Here is a 19,443-nt window from a genome sequence, read left to right as displayed (position 1 = left end):
CTGGTATAGGTCCACAATATATAGGGTTGAGGTGCACTACTGCTGACTTCTGCCCTTCTGCTGCAGCAGTCCTTTATCAGTATAGGGACTGAGGTACAGTCTGCTAATCATTCACAACCTACTAGTTCCACAAATGTCCTTATAAGGACTGGTAAGGTATAGGGTACTACAGTACATAGGGTTGAGTGAGGTACAGTCTGCTATTCCTTAAGGACTGGTATAGGTCAACAATATATAGGGTTGAGGTGCACTACTGCTGACTGCTGCCCTTCTGCTGCAGCAGTCCTTTATCAGTATAGGGACTGAGGTACAGTCTGCTAATCATTCACAACCTACTAGCTCCACAAATGTCCTTATAAGGACTGGTAAGGTATAGGGTACTACAGTACATAGGGTTGAGTGAGGTACAGTCTGCTATTCCTTAAGGACTGGTATAGATACACAATATATAGGGTTGAGGTGCACTACTGCTGACTGCTGCCCTTCTACTGCAGCAGTCCTTTATCAGTAAAGGGACTGAGGTACAGTCTGCTAATCATTCACAACCTACTAGTTCCACAAAGGTCCTTATAAGGACTGGTAAGGTATAGGATACTACAGTACATAGGGTTGAGTGAGGTACAGTCTGCTATTCCTTAAGGACTGGTATAGGTCCACAATATATAGGGTTGAGATGACTGCTGCCCTTCTGCTGAAGCAGTCCTTTATCAGTATAGGGACTGAGGTACAGTCTGCTAATCATTCACAACCTACTAGTTCCACAAAGGTCCTTATAAGGACTGGTAAGTTATAGGGTACTACAGTACATAGGGTTGAGTGAGGAACAGTCTGCTATTCCTTAAGGACTGGTATAGATACACAATATATAGGGTTGAGGTGCACTACTGCTGACTGCTGCCCTTCTGCTGCAGCAGTCCTTTATCAGTATAGGGACTGAGGTACAGTCTGCTAATCATTCACAACCTACTAGTTCCACAAAGGTCCTTATAAGGACTGGTAAGGTATAGGGTACTACAGTACATAGGGTTGAGTGAGGTACAGTCTGCTATTCCTTAAGGACTGGTATAGGTCCACAATATATAGGGTTGAGGTGCACTACTGCTGACTTCTGCCCTTCTGCTGCAGCAGTCCTTTATCGGTATAGGGACTGAGGTACAGTCTGCTAATCATTCACAACTTACTAGTTCCACAAATGTCCTTATAAGGACTGGTAAGGTATAGGGTACTACAGTACATAGGGTTGAGTGAGGTACAGTCTGCTATTCCTTAAGGACTGGTATAGGTCCACAATATATAGGGTTGAGGTGCACTACTGCTGACTGCTGCCCTTCTGCTGCAGCAGTCCTTTATCAGTATAGGGACTGAGGTACAGTCTGCTAATCATTCACAACCTACTAGTTCCACAAATATCCTTATAAGGACTGGTAAGGTATAGGGTACTACAGTACATAGGGTTGAGTGAGGTACAGTCTGCTATTCCTTAAGGACTGGTATAGGTCCACAATATATAGGGTTGAGGTGCACTACTGCTGACTGCTGCCCTTCTACTGCAGCAGTCCTTTATCAGTAAAGGGACTGAGGTACAGTCTGCTAATCATTCACAACCTACTAGTTCCACAAAGGTCCTTATAAGGACTGGTAAGGTATAGGATACTACAGTACATAGGGTTGAGTGAGGTACAGTCTGCTATTCCTTAAGGACTGGTATAGGTCCACAATATATAGGGTTGAGATGACTGCTGCCCTTCTGCTGAAGCAGTCCTTTATCAGTATAGGGACTGAGGTACAGTCTGCTAATCATTCACAACCTACTAGTTCCACAAAGGTCCTTATAAGGACTGGTAAGTTATAGGGTACTACACTACATAGGGTTGAGTGAGGAACAGTCTGCTATTCCTTAAGGACTGGTATAGATACACAATATATAGGGTTGAGGTGCACTACTGCTGACTGCTGCCCTTCTGCTGCAGCAGTCCTTTATCAGTATAGGGACTGAGGTACAGCCTGCTAATCATTCACAACCTACTAGTTCCACAAAGGTCCTTATAAGGACTGGTAAGGTATAGGGTACTACAGTACATAGGGTTGAGTGAGGTACAGTCTGCTATTCCTTAAGGACTGGTATAGGTCCACAATATATAGGGTTGAGGTGCACTACTGCTGATTGCTGCCCTTCTGCTGCAGCAGTCCTTTATCAGTATAGGGACTGAGAGTTTTGTCTCAGGGTCATTTAAAAAATGACAGGCAGAGGAAGAGGCAGGCCCTTATGCAGGGGTGGTAGGGGTAGGGCAGGAGCAACAGGCTTGAGCCAAAGTGGGAAGTTGCAGAAGGTTCGTTCAATTACTTTAAAGGACGCACCAGACTTGGTTGAGTGGCTCACTCAGCCTTACTCTTCTGCACCCTCCTCATCCTCTCAGTGTCATATTTCTACTGGGGCTGCTTATGATGAGGGGCTCCCACCATCCCTGTGCTGTGCTGACTTCCTCCTGGGGCTGCTTATTATGAGGGGCTCCCACCATCCCTGTGCTATGCTGACATCCTCCTGGGGCTGCTTATTATGAGGGGCTCCCGCCATCCCTGTGCTGACTTCCTCCTGGGGCTGTACCTCTGCTGTGCATATTATGAGGGGCTCCCACCATCCCTGTGCTATACTCATTATGAGGGGCTCCCACCATCCCTGTTCTGTGCTGACTTCCTCCTGGGGCTGCTTATTATGAGGGGCTCCCACCATCCCTGTGCTATGCTGACATCCTCCTGGGGCTGCTTATTATGAGGGGCTCCCACCATCCCTGTGCTGTGCTGTGCTGACTTCCTCCTGGGGCTGTACCTCTGCTGTGCATATTATGAGGGGCTCCCACCATCCCTGTGCTATGCTCATTATGAGTGGCTCCCACCATCCCTGTGCTATGCTGACTTCCTCCTGGGGCTGCTTATGGTGCAGGTGTCAGTGCTGTATATCACGATGCTGGTGTCAGTGCTGTATATCACGGTGCAGGTGTCATTGCTGTATGTCACGCTGCTGATGTCAGTGCTCTCTATCACGGTGCTGCTGTCAGATCATTCTATCACGGTGCAGGTGTCATTGCTGTATGTCACGCTGCTGATGTCAGTGCTCTCTATCACGGTGCTGCTGTCAGTGCTCTCTATCACGGTGCTGTTGTCAGTGCTGTATATCACGGTGCTGGTGTCAGTGCTTTATGTCACGCTGTTGATGTCAGTGCTCTCTATCACGGTGCTGGTGTCAGATCACTCTATCACGGTGCAGGTGTCATTGCTGTATGTCATGCTGCTGGTGATCATCTCCTGAACCCTCTTCTTTGCCTACCCTGACCTTCCCTCTCCTCCATTGCCTTCATGTGCTCCACAGTCCTGAATTGTCACAACAATTTCACATATAAAAAAAGAATGCTTGTAGTTGTCGATCCCAGATTCACCTCATACATGTGTTATGTCATTGGCCATGTGGTGGGACTATGTTTGCACAGATAGTAATTATTTTGTGGCTGCAAATTTGACCTGTAGGTTTGCAAAGTTCGCCTCCCATTGAAGTCAATGCGGCCCGCCGCGAACATTACGGTTCGCGAACTATCGGCGCGTTCGCGGTCCGCGTTTGCGAAGCGTCCCGTCGGAAGTTCATCCATCACTAGTGGAGGTCCTGGACTTTCTGAACGAGCGGACCTGTCCACACATGCCCACACACAACCGGACTTTTCCGGCGGACAATCCGCCGGACTATGGCGGGGGTCCGTCGGACTTTTGAAATGAACGAACTTGCCCACACACAGAGAAAAGTCCGTTCATTTTGAACATGGCTCCAGTTAGCCGGTACTAGCGAAGGAAGTCAATGTCGCTGCCTCCATCGGCGCAATTGACACCTCTCTGGCCCCGTCACCTGGTATGGATTTAAAGGGGAACCCCTACGCTGAAAAAACGGCGTGGGGGTCGCCCCAAAGTCCATAGCAGACCCTTATCCAAGCACGCAGCCTGGGTGGCGAGGAAAGGGGGTGGGGACGAGTGAGTGCCCCCCCTCCTGAGCCGTACCAGGCCGCGTGCCCTCAACATGGGGGGGTGCTTTGGGGAAGGTGGGGCCTGCAGCACCCCCACCCCAGAGCACCCTGTCCCCATGTTGATGAGGACAAGGGCCTCTTCCCGACAACCCTGAGCATTGGTTGTCGGGGTCTCCGGGCAGGGGGTTTATCGGAATTTATGTACCCCTACCCATTCACCTGGTGAAAAAAGTGTAAATAAAAAAACACAAGTTTTTAAAATAATTTATTAGACAGCTCCGGGGGTCTTCTTCCATCTTCGGGAGTCTTCTCGCCGGACTTCTCCGCTATCTTCTGCTCTTTTACTAGCAGAGGAGCCCGGCTTTCGTATTAAAGGGGGCTCCCAGATTCCAATAAGCCCCCCGCCTGCAGACCCTTGTCCTCTTCAACACAGGGACAAGGTGCTTCGGGGTGGGGGGCCGCAGGCCCCCCTTCCCAAAATCACCCCCCATGTTGAGGGCACACGGCCTGGTACGGCTCAGGAGGGGGGGGGCGCTCGCTCATCCCCACCCCCTTTCCTGACCGGCTGGGCTGCGTGCTCAGATAAGGGTCTGCTATGAACTTTGGGGGGACCCCCACGCCGTTTTTTTCAGTGTAGGGGTTCCCCTTTAAATCCATACCAGGTGACGGGGCCAGCGAGATGTCAATCTTGCCAATGGAGGCGGCGACAATGACTTGCTTCGCTAGTCCCGTCTACCTGGAGCCACGTTCAAAATTAACAGTCTTTTCTCCGTGTGTGGGCAAGTCAGTTCATTTCAAAAGTCCGGCGGACTAGCACACAGATGGGCAGATTGTCTGGCGGACTGCCGAGTCTGGCGGACAATTTTGAGTCAAGACTTCTTTCTAAGGCCGCCGGACTTTTGAGAAGAAGTCCGCCGGAGCCCACACTCGGCCAGATTGTCCGATCGTGTGTACGCGACATTAGAATTATCCACACACTGGAACCCGATCCTGGAATAACAAAACCTATAGAAAACCAAAAGATCAGTGTTCTCTGCTCTAAATAGATATTTCCCAGAGCCCCACACTCTGCATATATGTATATCCTGTGTGATTTCTACTTCCATTTTCACAGTGTCAGGGCCTCATACTGTCATGAATTGTTAGTTTATCAACTTTTTGCATTTAAGTACTTTCTGAGTTTTAGGGATATTTTGTATGCAGATACAACTTTTTATTGTTTGATTCATGTCATGATTTAAATATTGCAGGATAAAGAGTGCTGCATTTAGAGAATTTATTGTATTTTAGTTTTGGATCACATTGCTGAAGGGTGGGGAATTGTAAATTGAAATTAACAGTGCAGGGGGGATTGGGATATTTATTTAGTTTTTTTTTAACATGTTTTGCTTTATTGCACATTATTTTAAATTTTGTGTAAGATATCTTTATTTGCACCAATCTCTACACTATGTCTTTCCTAACATTACTTTCTCCATGTGCCTGCGCCATATCACCATGTTTGAATTGGCAGCCAAGAGCCCACTCTGCCTTACCTTGTATTTGCCACATGTAATGACCATTAGCACATTGGTAGTGATGTGCTGTGACATAACTTCCAGGTACAGTGATGTCACTTCTGGTTCTGGATACTTCACTTACACCAGAAACAGCTGAACCACACAGCTCAACCTGTTTTGGCAGGCACTTAGCAGTATCTCCATTAAAAAAAACAAGTCCTCCTTAAGAAAGAGGTCACAGGACCCTGAAACACTGGGATTAGAGGGCCTAAACTTTCATGTTACCATCCTCCTGACTAAACTTTGTTCTGCTGCATTCTGCGCTTTTGTATGAGGGAGGAATCCAGGTTAGGTCCAAACCCATGTTCAGAACAGCTGAACTAAACTGGTGTTTGTCCAAGCTGAACCTCTAGCTTCAGTGAGAAGTTAAATATTTAACAACAATATTACTACTGCTGCTAAATGGGACAGCTTACTTCTCAGGTTGGTAGAAATCCAGTGACCGCCGACATCTAACAACCAGTCACCTTTCCTCACCTGGCCCCTTCAATTGTCAGCTAGGGATTCTGGAAGATTTAGCCTATGGTGATTCCTTATGATAGTCTGATGTCACCCACAATCCCCACACTTTGTTTATATGGCAGGAGATTCCTGAACAGCAAATTAATGGGCTGGGTGATGTCACTGGTGGTTAAGAACATGGCAGCTGCCAACACCTGCAGCTTCTTTAGCAACCATTGACAGGAGGGATTCTACCCCCCTTGCCAACAAGTAAAAATGTGGGCATTTTAATGAATTACCAAACAAATAAAGATTGTTCATAATTTGCTTTTGGAATGAGCTCATCTCTACTCCTTAGCAAACAGCTGAATAGTAAACAAAGAGCCAGGGTCTCCCATTGATATAATTGACAAATATGGACCTGACTATATTCGGTCAGTGCTATCATGGAGAATACTGAGTGATAGACCAAATATGGTGTTTTAGTGTCTCTAACGTGATAGCAGTCAAAACCTTGTTATTATTAAACATTTACAATAATTACTGTACATAATAGGCCTAGCTGAAGGCAGACATGGTCATCGTTTTCAACTATAACAAACAAGCAATCAAAAAACTTTACATCATTACCACCCTAAATCCCCAGCAAGCAAAAGCTCACTTTGCTCAGACTGGGAAAATGTACATCATGTATCCAACCATTGGATCAAATTGCTACAACAAAGAACCTTTTTAATATCTGATCTCTGTGTTATGTCATTATTCTAGTAAAGACTAATTTAACAATGTGCTTTAAGGGTGGTAAGACGTCTGTTTCTTAGACAAAGCTACTTCTCATCTGTACAGATTACCTCAAAAAAATAAACAAGAGATATAGTTTCATGTTTCCTGAACTATAAAGAGTTTAACTGCTCTCAACTTGCCTTGGTCCATTTACCTCTCCTTCAAATAAAAACTACAAAATAAGGTATGTAGAAATTTTTACTTACCTTTATTTTATTTGACAAATAATTATAGAGAATGGCTCGAATTTCAATTTGCTCATTCCTCACCACAGAATATGGCAGCTTCAGGTCAATGAAGAAATTTGTTATGACTTGGATGTTGAAGGGCTGAGAAACGCAGATACCTGGTAAAGAAAAGCAAGTCATTTTCTGCTATGTAAATTCTGAGAATGTTCTTGTGACCTAAATTGCACACATCCTACAATACTGGATTCAAGAACTGATCAAGAATATCACACATACAGTAAACAGTGATCAACAAAACCTAACCAGCTTAACTCCATACATCCACAAAAAGAAGTACACTCTTCAGAATGAAACAATCACCAATAGGGTCCGCAAGGTTCTTTATGTGTTTATTGTATATCCACTTCAGTTCATGTATCTGTGTAGTGCTAAACCCCCCTCCTGCGCAAGACCTGCAGGATTGCTTGAGTTTCTTTGCCCTCAACCGGTGATGTTCCACCCTTATACCTGTAGCACATTGTCCTTAATCAGAAGATAGTCTCTACTGCAGCACTGAATATCACAGCAGCACATGATCTTTGGGGTCTTTGAGCACAATGTACCACAAAACATTGCTATTTTATCTCTCCCCTGTGTAGCTTAGCTGCATGGGTCTTATTCCTTACTTACAGGCTCACAAAGCCCCAGTCTTGAGCCCTCGTCCTAGGCTCTCAGACCTGGAAAAAACACAAAGGGACACTACCCCCTCAGTACCCATTGGGTGAATGGCAGTCAATCACTTATTTTATTGGCCTGAACAGTCAATCCGAATCCTCCTATTCTCTGTTTCTAGTGGTAGGCATTGTTTCTTCACTGCATCAGCAACCAGTCAAAGTCCTCTTCTTAGTCTTCCTCTCCATACACTGTCACTCAAGGGAAGACATTAACAATCTGCAGAAAGGGGAAAAAAATTTGCCAGGTGGTAGTTCATTTAAACGTTCGGGCACTACAGCTTTACCCTGTATACCACATGTAGACCAGAGCAATTTTTACATATCCACTATGGGCCTGTTTATTTAATGATGACCTTGACAGCGCTGATATGCTGACAGTGTTAGGAGAGAAAAAGAGAGTCGGTAACTGGCTTGTGTTTAAGGGACAGGGTTCTAACAGTGCCCACCAGTGCTGCCAATCAGTGCCCCATCAGTGCTGACAATCAGTGCCTGCCCCTTAAGTGTCACCTATCAGTTCTGCCTTTCAGTGCCCATTAGTGCCACCTATCAGTGCCGCCTATCAAGGCTGCCTATCAGTGCTACCTATCAGCGCCCTTTAGTGCTGCCTATCAAGTGTCCAACAGTGCCGTCTCAATAGTACCCATCAGTGCAGCCTTATCAGAGCACATGAAGGAGAAAAATTACCAGTTTGCTAAATTTTCTAACAAACTACAAACTCATTTTTTTTTTTTCAAAATGTTGTTTGTTTAGCAAAAAATAAAAACCCCAGCGGTGAATAAATACCACCAAAAGAAAGCTCTATTTGTCCGGCCATGTGACCATGAACACATGGTTCCAGCATATGATGTAAGCACATAGGTAAACAAACCCCACCTACTAATCTTCCCTTTACAGCCGTTGCCAAGGCAACCCACACACACGGTCACAACGGCAAGCGCTCATCCCGCTCTAAAAGGTAAAATAAAACCAAATATACCCACATCGGAGTATTAACAAGGGGGATAAAATAAAAAAATAAAAAGAAAACCCATAGCAGTAATGAATTAATAATCAGGCCCCCTTCTAAGACATACAAACTAGAACAGTTTCATATGTATATACAATCACAGAATTGAATATTCCAATTTCATGTATATATGGGTTCAAAAGATTAATATTCCCCATAAAGAATGTTATATTTTTGAATAGACTTCATCGCAGTCACCCTTTAACAAAATTTAAAAAACATATTTATCATTACTTTCCAAACAAAAATCCATAAGTCAAAGAGGACATAAATGTAAAGAATACATTTACATACCAACATACTAAAATGTTACAATCAACACAAAAAGTTCTTATCTGTCCGAAATGAAACAATTTAAATCAAATTCAATATTGAGCCCCGTGGGTACCCCCACCCGGGTCTCTTAGATCCAGAAGGACTCATGGCGGCTCAATTGTCTAATGAAATTACCTCACCTCCAGTGATGAGTCACTTTCTCTACCCCCCAAAATTTTAATTTAGCAGGGTTACTTCCATGGAACAATTTAAAGCGCTTGGAGACATTGTGAGTGTCTATACCTTTTTTAATGTTAGTCATGTATTCCCCAATTCATATATGTAGGGGTCTGGATATTCTCCCTACATATTGGAGGCCACATTCGCACTCCATAATGTACATTACCCCAGATGTAAAACAAGTTATCAGATCCTTGATTTGGTACACTTTCTTAGTAGCTGTCAGGAAATTGAATATCCTATTCTCAGACATGACAGGTGGATAAATAACCCCTGGGGCCAACTTATCTCTCAAAGAGGGGGCTTTTTTATATACAAATTGGGGGTATTCTGAGAGAACTGGGCCCAATACCCTGTCCTGTTTGAGAATTGGTCAATGTTTGCAGACAATCTTCTCAATTTTTTTGTATTGGACATTGTAATCCAAAATCATTCTCATACTGCTAGATGTATCCTGTGCATCATTAGGGTAATCAGACACCAGTGTTGTTCTATCGAGCTTCCAGACATTCTCGAATATCTTTTTCCACACTAGCTTTACTATACCACTTTTGCAGTCAGCCAGGCCCCTTGGGTACAGAGCCAGTGAATACACCTATCCCTACCCTAAGGGATGAGCCTGTTTTTTATATGACCAAATTGACTATTAATGTACTGGGACACCTCAGAATAATAGTCAATATAAGGTCATATATAATAAGAGGGGTAGAAACAGAAGAGGTCGGGCCGAACGGGAGGTACCTATGAGTCCCCATATAGGCAGTACACATGGAATCCCCCATATGTTAAATATGATGGCCCTAATTACTATCAAGAAGGTCATCATCTGGCAGAGTATCCCAATGGCCCTTACCATTATGGCAGTTCGGATTCTGGTTACCATTTGGAGGAATATCAGAATACTTCTAGATCGAATGATAACTATTTTGGTAGAGGTAGGGTTACCCAATCTAATGAGAACCCAGTACCTAGAACAGGTTTGCGCCATTACAACACCCAGGGCCCCAAAGGGGAGGGGATTTTCACAGGATCCGACAGGGACAGGGAGAATGACTCCGTTTGTCCCACCCAACTCAGGAAGGAGGCCAAATTCAGTTCCGCCTCTTACCTGTCTAGACAACGGACACATAAGAAAAAGACAAAATCAGAGAGTAAGGAAAGCAGGTAGGTGAACACAAAAGAGTAAAACCCCAGTAGGAGTGGGGATCTACAATTTAGTGGCACATTCCTGAATGAGGATGAAATTAGGGTTTTAGACAGAGGTCTCAAGTATGCCCCCACTCGTAATTTAAACAAATTTCAGACTTATATAAGCGTGCAAAAATATATTCGAAATTTGAATATTAAAAAAATATTACCTTTCTAATACTACCATCCGGACAGAATCTAATTCAGTGAGACCACCTGTGCAACATTCTACCCTTCGCAACAAGTTGGTTTTTAACCCCTCCAATTTGGATACAAAACATGTTGATGTGTTTAAAAATATGGTTATCAGAGACCTTGAATCCCTTAAGGTTTGTAAGGTGAATGATCCACCTTATATTAAGAAGGGAATTGAATCCTTGATTGAGCGGAAAGATCTCGTGATACGTCCGGTGGACAAAGGAGGAGGACTTGTAGTACTAAGCAAAGCTTATTACAACAACGAAATGGAGAATCTTCTTAGTGATTATAATACATATGTGAGGCTTACTAAAGATCCTATTTCCAGTTTAAGGAAGAGTTACACTCCCTTATAGAAATAGGGAAAAATATAGGAGTGAAGACGAGAGAAGTAACTTCCATTGCTACATAGCACTATTTATATCCATTGTTCTGTCGGATTCCAATAATATAATTTTTACCAAAGATTCATAAGGACAGTACTAATCCACCTGGTCGGCCCATAGTGAATGGGATCAATTCCGTCACTTCGAGACTTGGACAGTACATCGATTTTTTCCTCCAACCTATTGTTGCTGAAACCAGATCTTTTCTTAAGGATACAAAACATACCATCCAGATCCTTGAAGCACTTACCATCTCGTCTTCTTGTTTTTAGATAACAGCAGATGTAAGCTCTTTATAAAAGATTATTAGTCATGAGGATGCCTTGACTTTGGTGCAATTGGCTTTTAGAACATCTGATTTAACTAGAAGGCATAAGAGCTTCATTTTGGAATATTTGAAGTTTTATTTATCCAAAAATTACTTTTGGTATAACAGACAATTTTACCTCCAACCTAGAGGTGTAGCATTGGGGGCTTGTTTTGCTCCCAGTGTTGCCAATCTTTTTATGGCACACTGGGAGGAAGATGCCATCTATAAAAACAATTCCCCTGAACTTGTCTGTTACCAAAGGTATATTGATGACATCATTATGATCTGAAATGGCGACAGGCTCAGTTTTGAAGTGTTTAAGCAGAGGCTAGACAATAATAATAGGAACATTGTTTTATCCTGGAATGTGAGCAGTGAGCGGGCAGTTTTTCTGGATTTAGATATTAGCAAGGAGGGTCTTAGGCTGAAGATGATGAATAATTTTAAGCCAACTGACCGTAATGCATTCATTCCCCTCGGAAGTTGTCACCACACTCAGTGGCTGTGCAATATTCCAAAGGGACAATTTGTGCGCATCAGGCGTAATTGTACGCATGAAAGTGACTACCTTTTGCAATCTCAGGTTTTGTGTGCTTGTTTTTTGCAAAAGGGGTATAGTAAAGCTAGTGTGGAAAGATATCGAGAATGTCCTGAAGCTCGATAGAACAACACTGGTGTCTGATTACCCTAAGGATGCACAGGATACATCTAGCAATATGAGAATGATTTTGGATTGCAATGTCCAGTACAAAAAATTTGAGAAGATTGTCCGCAAACATTGGCCAATTCTCAAACAGGACAGGGTATTGAGCCCAATTCTCGCAGAATATCCGCAATTTGTATATAAAAAAGCCCCCTCTTTGAGAGATAAGTTGGCCCCAGGGGTCATTGATCCACCTGTCATGTCTGAGAATAGGATATTCAATTTTCTTACAAGGTTTTATGCCTGTGGACATTGTCCACAATGCAAACAGGCTAAGGGCAATGGCAGGAAACAGAAAGTTTGTGGCTACAGCTACTAAGAAAGTGTATCAAATCAAGGATCTAATAACTTGTTTTACATCTGGGGTAGTGTACATTATGGAGTGTGAATGTGGCCTCCAATATGTAGGGAGAACACCCAGACCCCTACATATACAAATTGGGGAACACGTGACTAACTTTTAAAAAGGTATATACACTCACAATGTCTCCAAGCACTTTAAATTTTTCCATGGAAGTAACCCTGCTAAATTAAAATTTTGGGGGGTAGAGAAAGTGAATCGTCACTGGAGGGGAGGTCATTTCATTTGACAATTGAGCTGCCGTGAGTCCTTCTGGATCTATGAGACCCGTGTGGGGATACCCACGGGGCTCAATATCGAATTTGATTTAAATTGTTTCATTTTTTTTCCATAAATGATTTATTGAGAAAAGAAAAAAATCAAGGGTACAGAACAAGAAGTGGGGATAGGGGGGAACACATGAGAGAAGTAACTTCCATTGCTACATAGCATAAGGAATGAGGACAAAGGAGGTAGGAGATACATCTTGTACAGGTTTATACTTCCATGTTCAGTAGCATGGTATCTAAACAAAAGTTTTTTAGAGAGCAAGAAAGAATTTGCATTAACATTAAATGTAGGGTGTTGTAAAGAGTCACTTCAATGGACTGAATTTATTTCTTTGCGTTTCTCTTACTCTTTGGACTTTTTATGTGTTTTAATTTTTGAGTATTTTTTTGCACATTTTTATGGTTATATACACTGTTTAGTATTTGATATTAGAATTTAATATGTCACAATATTATTTTGGCACTTTATAAGTTTTAACGCAGCTTTATTTTTTGATTAACATTAAATGTAACAGAAACGGTATAAACAAACCCTTCTAGCTTGACCCACAATTGACTTGGTGTAGTTAGCTCATAGTCTATAAAGACATAAGGAGCGGGCTGGGCCCTTATGGGGTATTACAACTCAATAAGTCCCTTCGGCTCTCTGTTTTATAGAAAGAGATTTCTGTACTCAGAGAAAGTACAGGAAAGAAGGAAAGGGAGACATAAAAGAGAGCAGGGATAAAGAAAAAAAAAAGGGGGGGGGGGGGGTGGAGGAAAGGGGTAGGGAGACGAGAACTGAGGTGGTGGGGGATGCTTCCAGGTTGGGTCGGTGACCCAGGCTGAGATAGCAACCAACTTTCGAGTTTTAAGACCCTCAGTCAGGGGAAGGGGGCGAGAACCTCACCATCTACCCTATCTGTAACCTGAGGGCCCTGCCCCACCTGCTTTGATAAGGTTCGTCTGCAAGTAGGTTTTAGAGGTTCAGAGAGCTGTTATTTTCTGCTTGTATGGCTTCTCTATATTGTGTAGAATTTCTAAAGGACAACCAGGGTCCCCAGGTGTGTGCAAATTTATCTGCTCTGTCCACGGAGATGTGGATTAGCTCCTCCATTTCCACTATGCGGTCAATCCTCCGTAACCATTCCATCACCGAGGGTGGTCATGATGACCTCCAGTGCACAGGTACGCACATTCTTGCTGCATTCACCATGTGCATCGCAACTGATTTGAAGTAGCATTTCTTGGGGAGAGTAGACAAGTGCAAAAGTATTGTGCCGGTGAAAAATCCAGTAGAAGGGCAGAAACCTCCACTATTATTTTGTGCACGCTCATCCAGAATGCCAGCATGTCCCGATAGTACCACCATTTAGGAGATCGGGAGTCCTGTACCATCGAGTACAGATTTTGTAGCCACTCTCCTGCACTGAAACGTTCAGCGACCCTTTGTGGTTGTATAAATTCACATGTTCCCATGCCTCATCCTCCACTTCTATTCCCAGGGCAGAACTCCAGTAGGCACGATCTGCCTGGGATGTTTCCATATGAGTCTCAAATAGAGAGGCATACAGGACTGAGATAACATGAGTCTGCGGCTCCTTCGGGCGAAGAGTGCCTCCAAGGTTGTATCTGGTTTAATAAACTTACTTCTCCTCCCAGGGTCATCAAGAAAATGTTTGAGCTGCATATATGACCAGAACGAGAAAGATCCCGTTTCCGAGATCTCCGCCAGTTCCTCTTGCTTTAGAAATCGGCCTCTGCGGAAAAAGTGCTTGGCTCTCATCTCCCCTGTGGGCCACTCGGCTCGAGTGAAAGCCCCTGATAGTCCCGGTGGGAAGTCTGGATTACCCCTTATTGGAGTACGAGGGCTTAGTGTGTCAGAGGCCGAGTGAGCTGCACACGTTCTCTCAAATACCTGTAGAGTAGCACCTACCACGGGATGGGTTAAAACCCGATTGGGCCTCTTATTCTTCGCTATCCACGGCGCGTCCCTCAAGTTATAATTTGTTATGCGGTTCTTCAAGGTAACCCATCCCTTACTGGCACCATGGACATTCCAATCTACCACCCGTGCAAGATGGACTGCCCTGTAATACCGCTGTATATCGGGTAGACCAATGCCTCCTTTTAGCTTTGGTAAGACAAGCTTTGCCAATCTTATTCTAGCTGTTTTATTTCCCCAGAGAATTTCCCTGCATATAGTTCTGTATTGTGTAAAAAATTCAGGCGGAAGTTTTATTGGTACTGTTTGCATTTTGTATAAGAGGCGGGGAAGAATTGTCATCTTAAGGATGGCCGCCCGTCCAAACCATGAGATAGAGGCTCTATCCCACCGCTGGAGGTCTTGGCGTATAATGTTTAATTAACTCAGTTTGGAAGTAATTAATTTGGAGGTTTGACAATTTTTTGAACTGTTCCAAGACTTGCAGGAGGTTAGGCAGGGTCGTAAGGGGCGCAGTCAGGAATAACAACACGTCATCGGCAAACGCTGATGGTTTGTATTCTCTCTCTTGTACCAGAATTCCCTTGATGTTGGGGTTCATGCGAATACTTCTTAAGAGGGGTTCTAAGGTGAGGATATAGAGCAGAGGGGACAGGGGGCAACCCTGCCTCATCCCAATATGGATGGAGAAGGCGTCCATCAGGTGTCCGTTTACTCTGACTTTGGCAGTGGGATTGGCATACAAGGCCATAATATATTTTCGCATGCACGGTCCAAGCCCCAAGTGACCAAGAACCGCTGCCATGTAATCCCATGCCACCCTGTTGAACGCCTTCTCCACATCCATTGCCAAGAAAAACCCCTCCTGTTGGGATGTGGTTAGCCAATGATGTAAGTTGAGAGCCTTAATCGTGTTGTCCCTGGCTTCTCAGCCAGGGACAAATCCCACCTGGTCTAGGCCTACCCAATAGAGCATGTGGAAAGCTAATCGCGTTGCCAGGATTTTTGCGAATAGCTTCACGTCCACATTAAGTAACGAAATCGGGCGATAGCTGTTACGTTGATTGATTAAAGGCTTTTAGAAATCTAGGCACAAGAAGGTCTGCAAAGCTTTTATAATATTGGTCTAAGAAGCCATCCGGCCCCGGGATTTTTCCTGGCTTAATCGCTTTCAGCGCTGCTGTGAATTCCTCTAGTGTCAGTGGGTCTTCTAAAAGTTGGGCATCTGCCTCGGATAAGGCTGGAGGGTCATATAGGGCCAGAAAGCCAAGGATTTGTGCATTCCGTATCATGGGATCGGCAGGCTCCCCCTCCCCCCCTTCATAGGTTGTATAATTTTTCATAGTAATGATGAGCTATACTTTCGTTGTTCGAGTAGACGTTACCTAGAGCATCAGTCACGTGGTGGACAGTAGAGCGTAGCACTCACTGCTGAGTTGCTCTGGCCAGCAGTCTGCCTGGTTTGTTGCCCTGTTCATAAAATACTTTCTGAGATAGGGTACTTCGTCGCCGGGCTTTTTTATACAGCTTATCCGCTAGTTGTATCCTTCGTTCCTGCAAGTCTTGAGAGATCTCTATGGCTAAGGAACATTTATGTTGAGTCTCTAATGCTTGCATTTTATCAAAAAGGGAGAAAATCAGTTTATGTTGTTCTCTCTTCCTTCCTGCAGACATGCCTCTGATGAAGCATTTATGCGCCTCCCATTGTAACATGGGCGAGGCCTCTGGGGTGTCATTAATCTGAAAATACTCCTCAAGATCCTGGGCCAGGCTCGCTTGATTCCCTGGTTCTGCCAGGAGAGAAGCATCTAGTCTCCAGATCTTGGTGGAGGCAATCTGTGTTGGAAAGACTAGTGTGGCTGTAATCGGATGGTGGTCCGAGAAAACCATGTTTTCTATCGTTGCATCTTTGTGATAGTGCAGATCTGGCTGCAAAATAAATATATAGTCAATTCGGGTATAGCGGTCGCGCGGGGAAGAATAAAAGGTATAATCCCTGTCACGTGGGTATAACGTTCTCCACGAGTCATGTAGGGTGAGAGAAAATAGCTGCAGTTTAATCTGGCGCAGTGCAGAATAAGGCATGGAGGAGGTACCTGAGGAGGTGTCTAATAGTGGATCAAGAGGCAAGTTTAAATCTCCACCTAGGATTAAGAGTCCTGACTGAAACAGCGCAAGCTTAGTGGCTATGTCTCTTAAAAAGGGTACCTGTTTAGTGTTGGGACAATACACATTCGCTAAAGTGATTGGTTTGTTATTCCATTTACCTTTTAGGAAGATATATCTCCCTGTCGGGTCAGTCAGTCGATCCATAATTTCAAGGCCTAGGTTTTTTGCGAGTAGAATTGAGACGCCTTTTGATTTAGCATCCGGACAGGTGGCATGGTAGGCTTTCGGGTAGCGGGCATTATGGAATCGCGGGTGTGCACCGGTTTTAAAATGTGTTTCTTGAAAGAACAACACTTGAGCTCTATGTCTATGTGCTTCCATCAAAACGCTACTACGTTTCTCCGGGACATTCAAGCCCCTTGTATTTAACGAGTAAATTTTGAGGGACAAAGGGGAAGAGCGTGAGACAACCTGTGACATTGCCGGGTCCTTGGCTACAGACTGGTAAGTATAGAATTCCGCAAACTATACACTTAATCCTTAGCTGAAGCAATGCTTCTTATAGCCCTCCCAACCTCTTTGGCTATAGGATCAATGCTATTATAGGGAAGGGTAATTGCGCTCCAGACAACAATACAAACACAATATAGGGAGAAGTGGAGGGGGGGGGGATATGAGAGATGAAAGAAAGAGGAAGAAGAAAGAGAGAGAAAAAAAAAGGGGGGGGGATCAGAGCCTAGATTAGCATAGAGTCAGAAAGAGTATATATAGATAGCCCAAAGAACATTGTGGAGGTTCACTACTGCCAGGGGGTTTATCTATAGCCCTCTATGCCCCAGACAATGTGTGAGTGAGGCAAGCTATTAGGGTAGAATTCAGTAATTCAGTAATCCAGAGATGAGCCCAGACCCGCTGACTCACCTAATATTTAGGGTAGTACGGGGAGAGGAAAGGAAGGCCGGATATATTCCAGAGGGGACCCGCCTCTCTAGTGTGGGAACGGGGTAAAGCGGGTGAACCAAAAAAACTCCAAGTGCTCGGACCAGGACCGCTATCTAAAATTCAGTGTGGGCAGAGGCTAAGGGTACCGATGGCATAGGCGGGTGCCGGATTCCCCCCTGCCTTAAGCAGGTGAGGCGTATCTAGCCCCCCACACCACCCAGGGGTCATGGATGCGGGGATTATATAGTTATACTGCAGCTTGGGCCCTAAGAGGCCCCAGGTCCCCCTCCCTTTAGTGGTGGAGTAATAACTTTTTTGGGTTTCTCTAGCGGCTAGTGTGCGCGAGTCTGTGTGTTTTAACCCAATTTGTAAGTCAACACACCTGCTATTCAACCAAAATTACACATTATTTTAAACTAAAACGAAAAGCAAACAAAAGCAACAGCTATATCATAAAGTATGGAGATTATCCCCCTCAGCAGGCCTCCGAGCCCCCGCTAGTGTTCCATAATCACATGAAACTGTAAGTTATCTAACAAAAACCCAAGGCCTGCAGCCGCACGGCCTGATAAGTTTAAAAAACTTTAGGTGGTAGAATTAGGTCGTGGCTCGGGGAACTACTGTGGGGTCCCCCCAGTAACATTAAACATAGTAGTCCTGACACAATATAGATACTTTCTTTTCATGGTACTGCTGGGCCTGTAGGAAAGGGCCCCTTACCCAGGTAGTCAACTTTTTAAGTCCGCTATCATAGTGTTCACAGGAAAAGGTGATACTTATCTGATGGAGTTCATGTGTCAGCACCCTGCGCGGAATCCAGGCACTCAGAGCCCCCCGCAAATTTCGTCTTTTGCAAGCGGATACCCGCCAAAGATAATAAATCAAAGCTGGGTAAGGCACAAGGTCTCGAATCTAGTCGTGGACAGTTCCTGTCAAACTGGAGAGGCCATGGACCCCTATCAAGGAGTAGTGTGATCAAGAGATGGGCATGCCTCCTAGGTCGGCGAGTGTCCCCGTCACGCTGACATCAAACTGTAGGGAAAGGTGATCCAGTAGGATGGTCTCCATCAGGTTGAACTTGTCACTCCTCCTAATGACAGAGGGTGGGACTGTGCAATGGTCCAGGTCTAGGGGGGAATAAAGTTACCGTCTGATGGTCCAGGGGCAAGAAGATGCTTGAAAGTCAGGGGTCGGGAGGACCGCCCATCCTTTTGTAGATCACGTGGGCTTCGCAGGTTGCGTGGAGAAATCCTTACTGGGGTGGATTGTGGATTGTGGATTGATATGTTTCCTACTGATGTGACCAGTTAATTTGCAGTCATCTCAAGCCATTTAGGTGTCGGTTTTATGCCGTGAGGCATTAGGTGAAGACCTCGGCCCCTGTTCAGTGATCATTGCGTCGGGGCCCCTTTGTGAGGAATCTGATGATGAACGACGTCTGCGCTGTCTGTGTCTCCTTGAACGCGGGGTAACATCCTGGTGCACAGATACCCCTGGTTCTGGCATCATGAAGGGGCTAAACCAGTCCGGTACCCACACAAAGGGGATACCCAGGGTGTCACAAAATTCTGGTAGGTCAGCCGGTACCCGCAGGAAGGCTATGCGGTTGCCTACGGTGGCCGTCAAATAGAAAGGGAACTTCCAGTGGTACATTATAAGCCTATCCCTGAGGACAGTAAGTAACGGGCGAAGCGCCCTTCTGTGTTGCAACGTGATGGCGGAGAGGTCCTGATAGATCTGGACAGGGTGGCCGTTGGGTTGTAGCTGCCCATGAGTGTGTGCTTGGTGCAGAATGTCCTCTTTTTGTATGAAGCTAACCAGGCAGCATACTACATCCCTGGGGGGCTCTGTGTCCCATCCC

General features: G+C 44.7%; 1 protein-coding gene across 1 annotated transcript in view; it reads right to left on the bottom strand.

Annotated features, from left to right (window-relative positions):
* The window catches only part of LOC143961246 (complement C3-like), a 659,302-nt gene that overhangs the window by 316,501 nt on the left and 323,358 nt on the right, over nucleotides 1–19,443 (bottom strand). Inside the window, exon 20 of the mRNA XM_077470481.1 lies at nucleotides 6,997–7,136. Within this exon, the coding sequence (XP_077326607.1) occupies nucleotides 6,997–7,136 (140 nt within the window). The remainder of the gene's footprint in view (nucleotides 1–6,996; nucleotides 7,137–19,443) is intronic.

This window comes from Lithobates pipiens, unplaced genomic scaffold (assembly GCF_037356315.1).
Source record: "Lithobates pipiens isolate NorthernLeopardFrog02 unplaced genomic scaffold, aLitPip1_a1.2 Scaffold_8, whole genome shotgun sequence".
Taxonomy (NCBI): Eukaryota; Metazoa; Chordata; class Amphibia; order Anura; family Ranidae; genus Lithobates; species Lithobates pipiens.
Note: the sequence above shows the minus strand (reverse complement) of the source record. Positions and strands in the feature narration are given on the sequence as shown.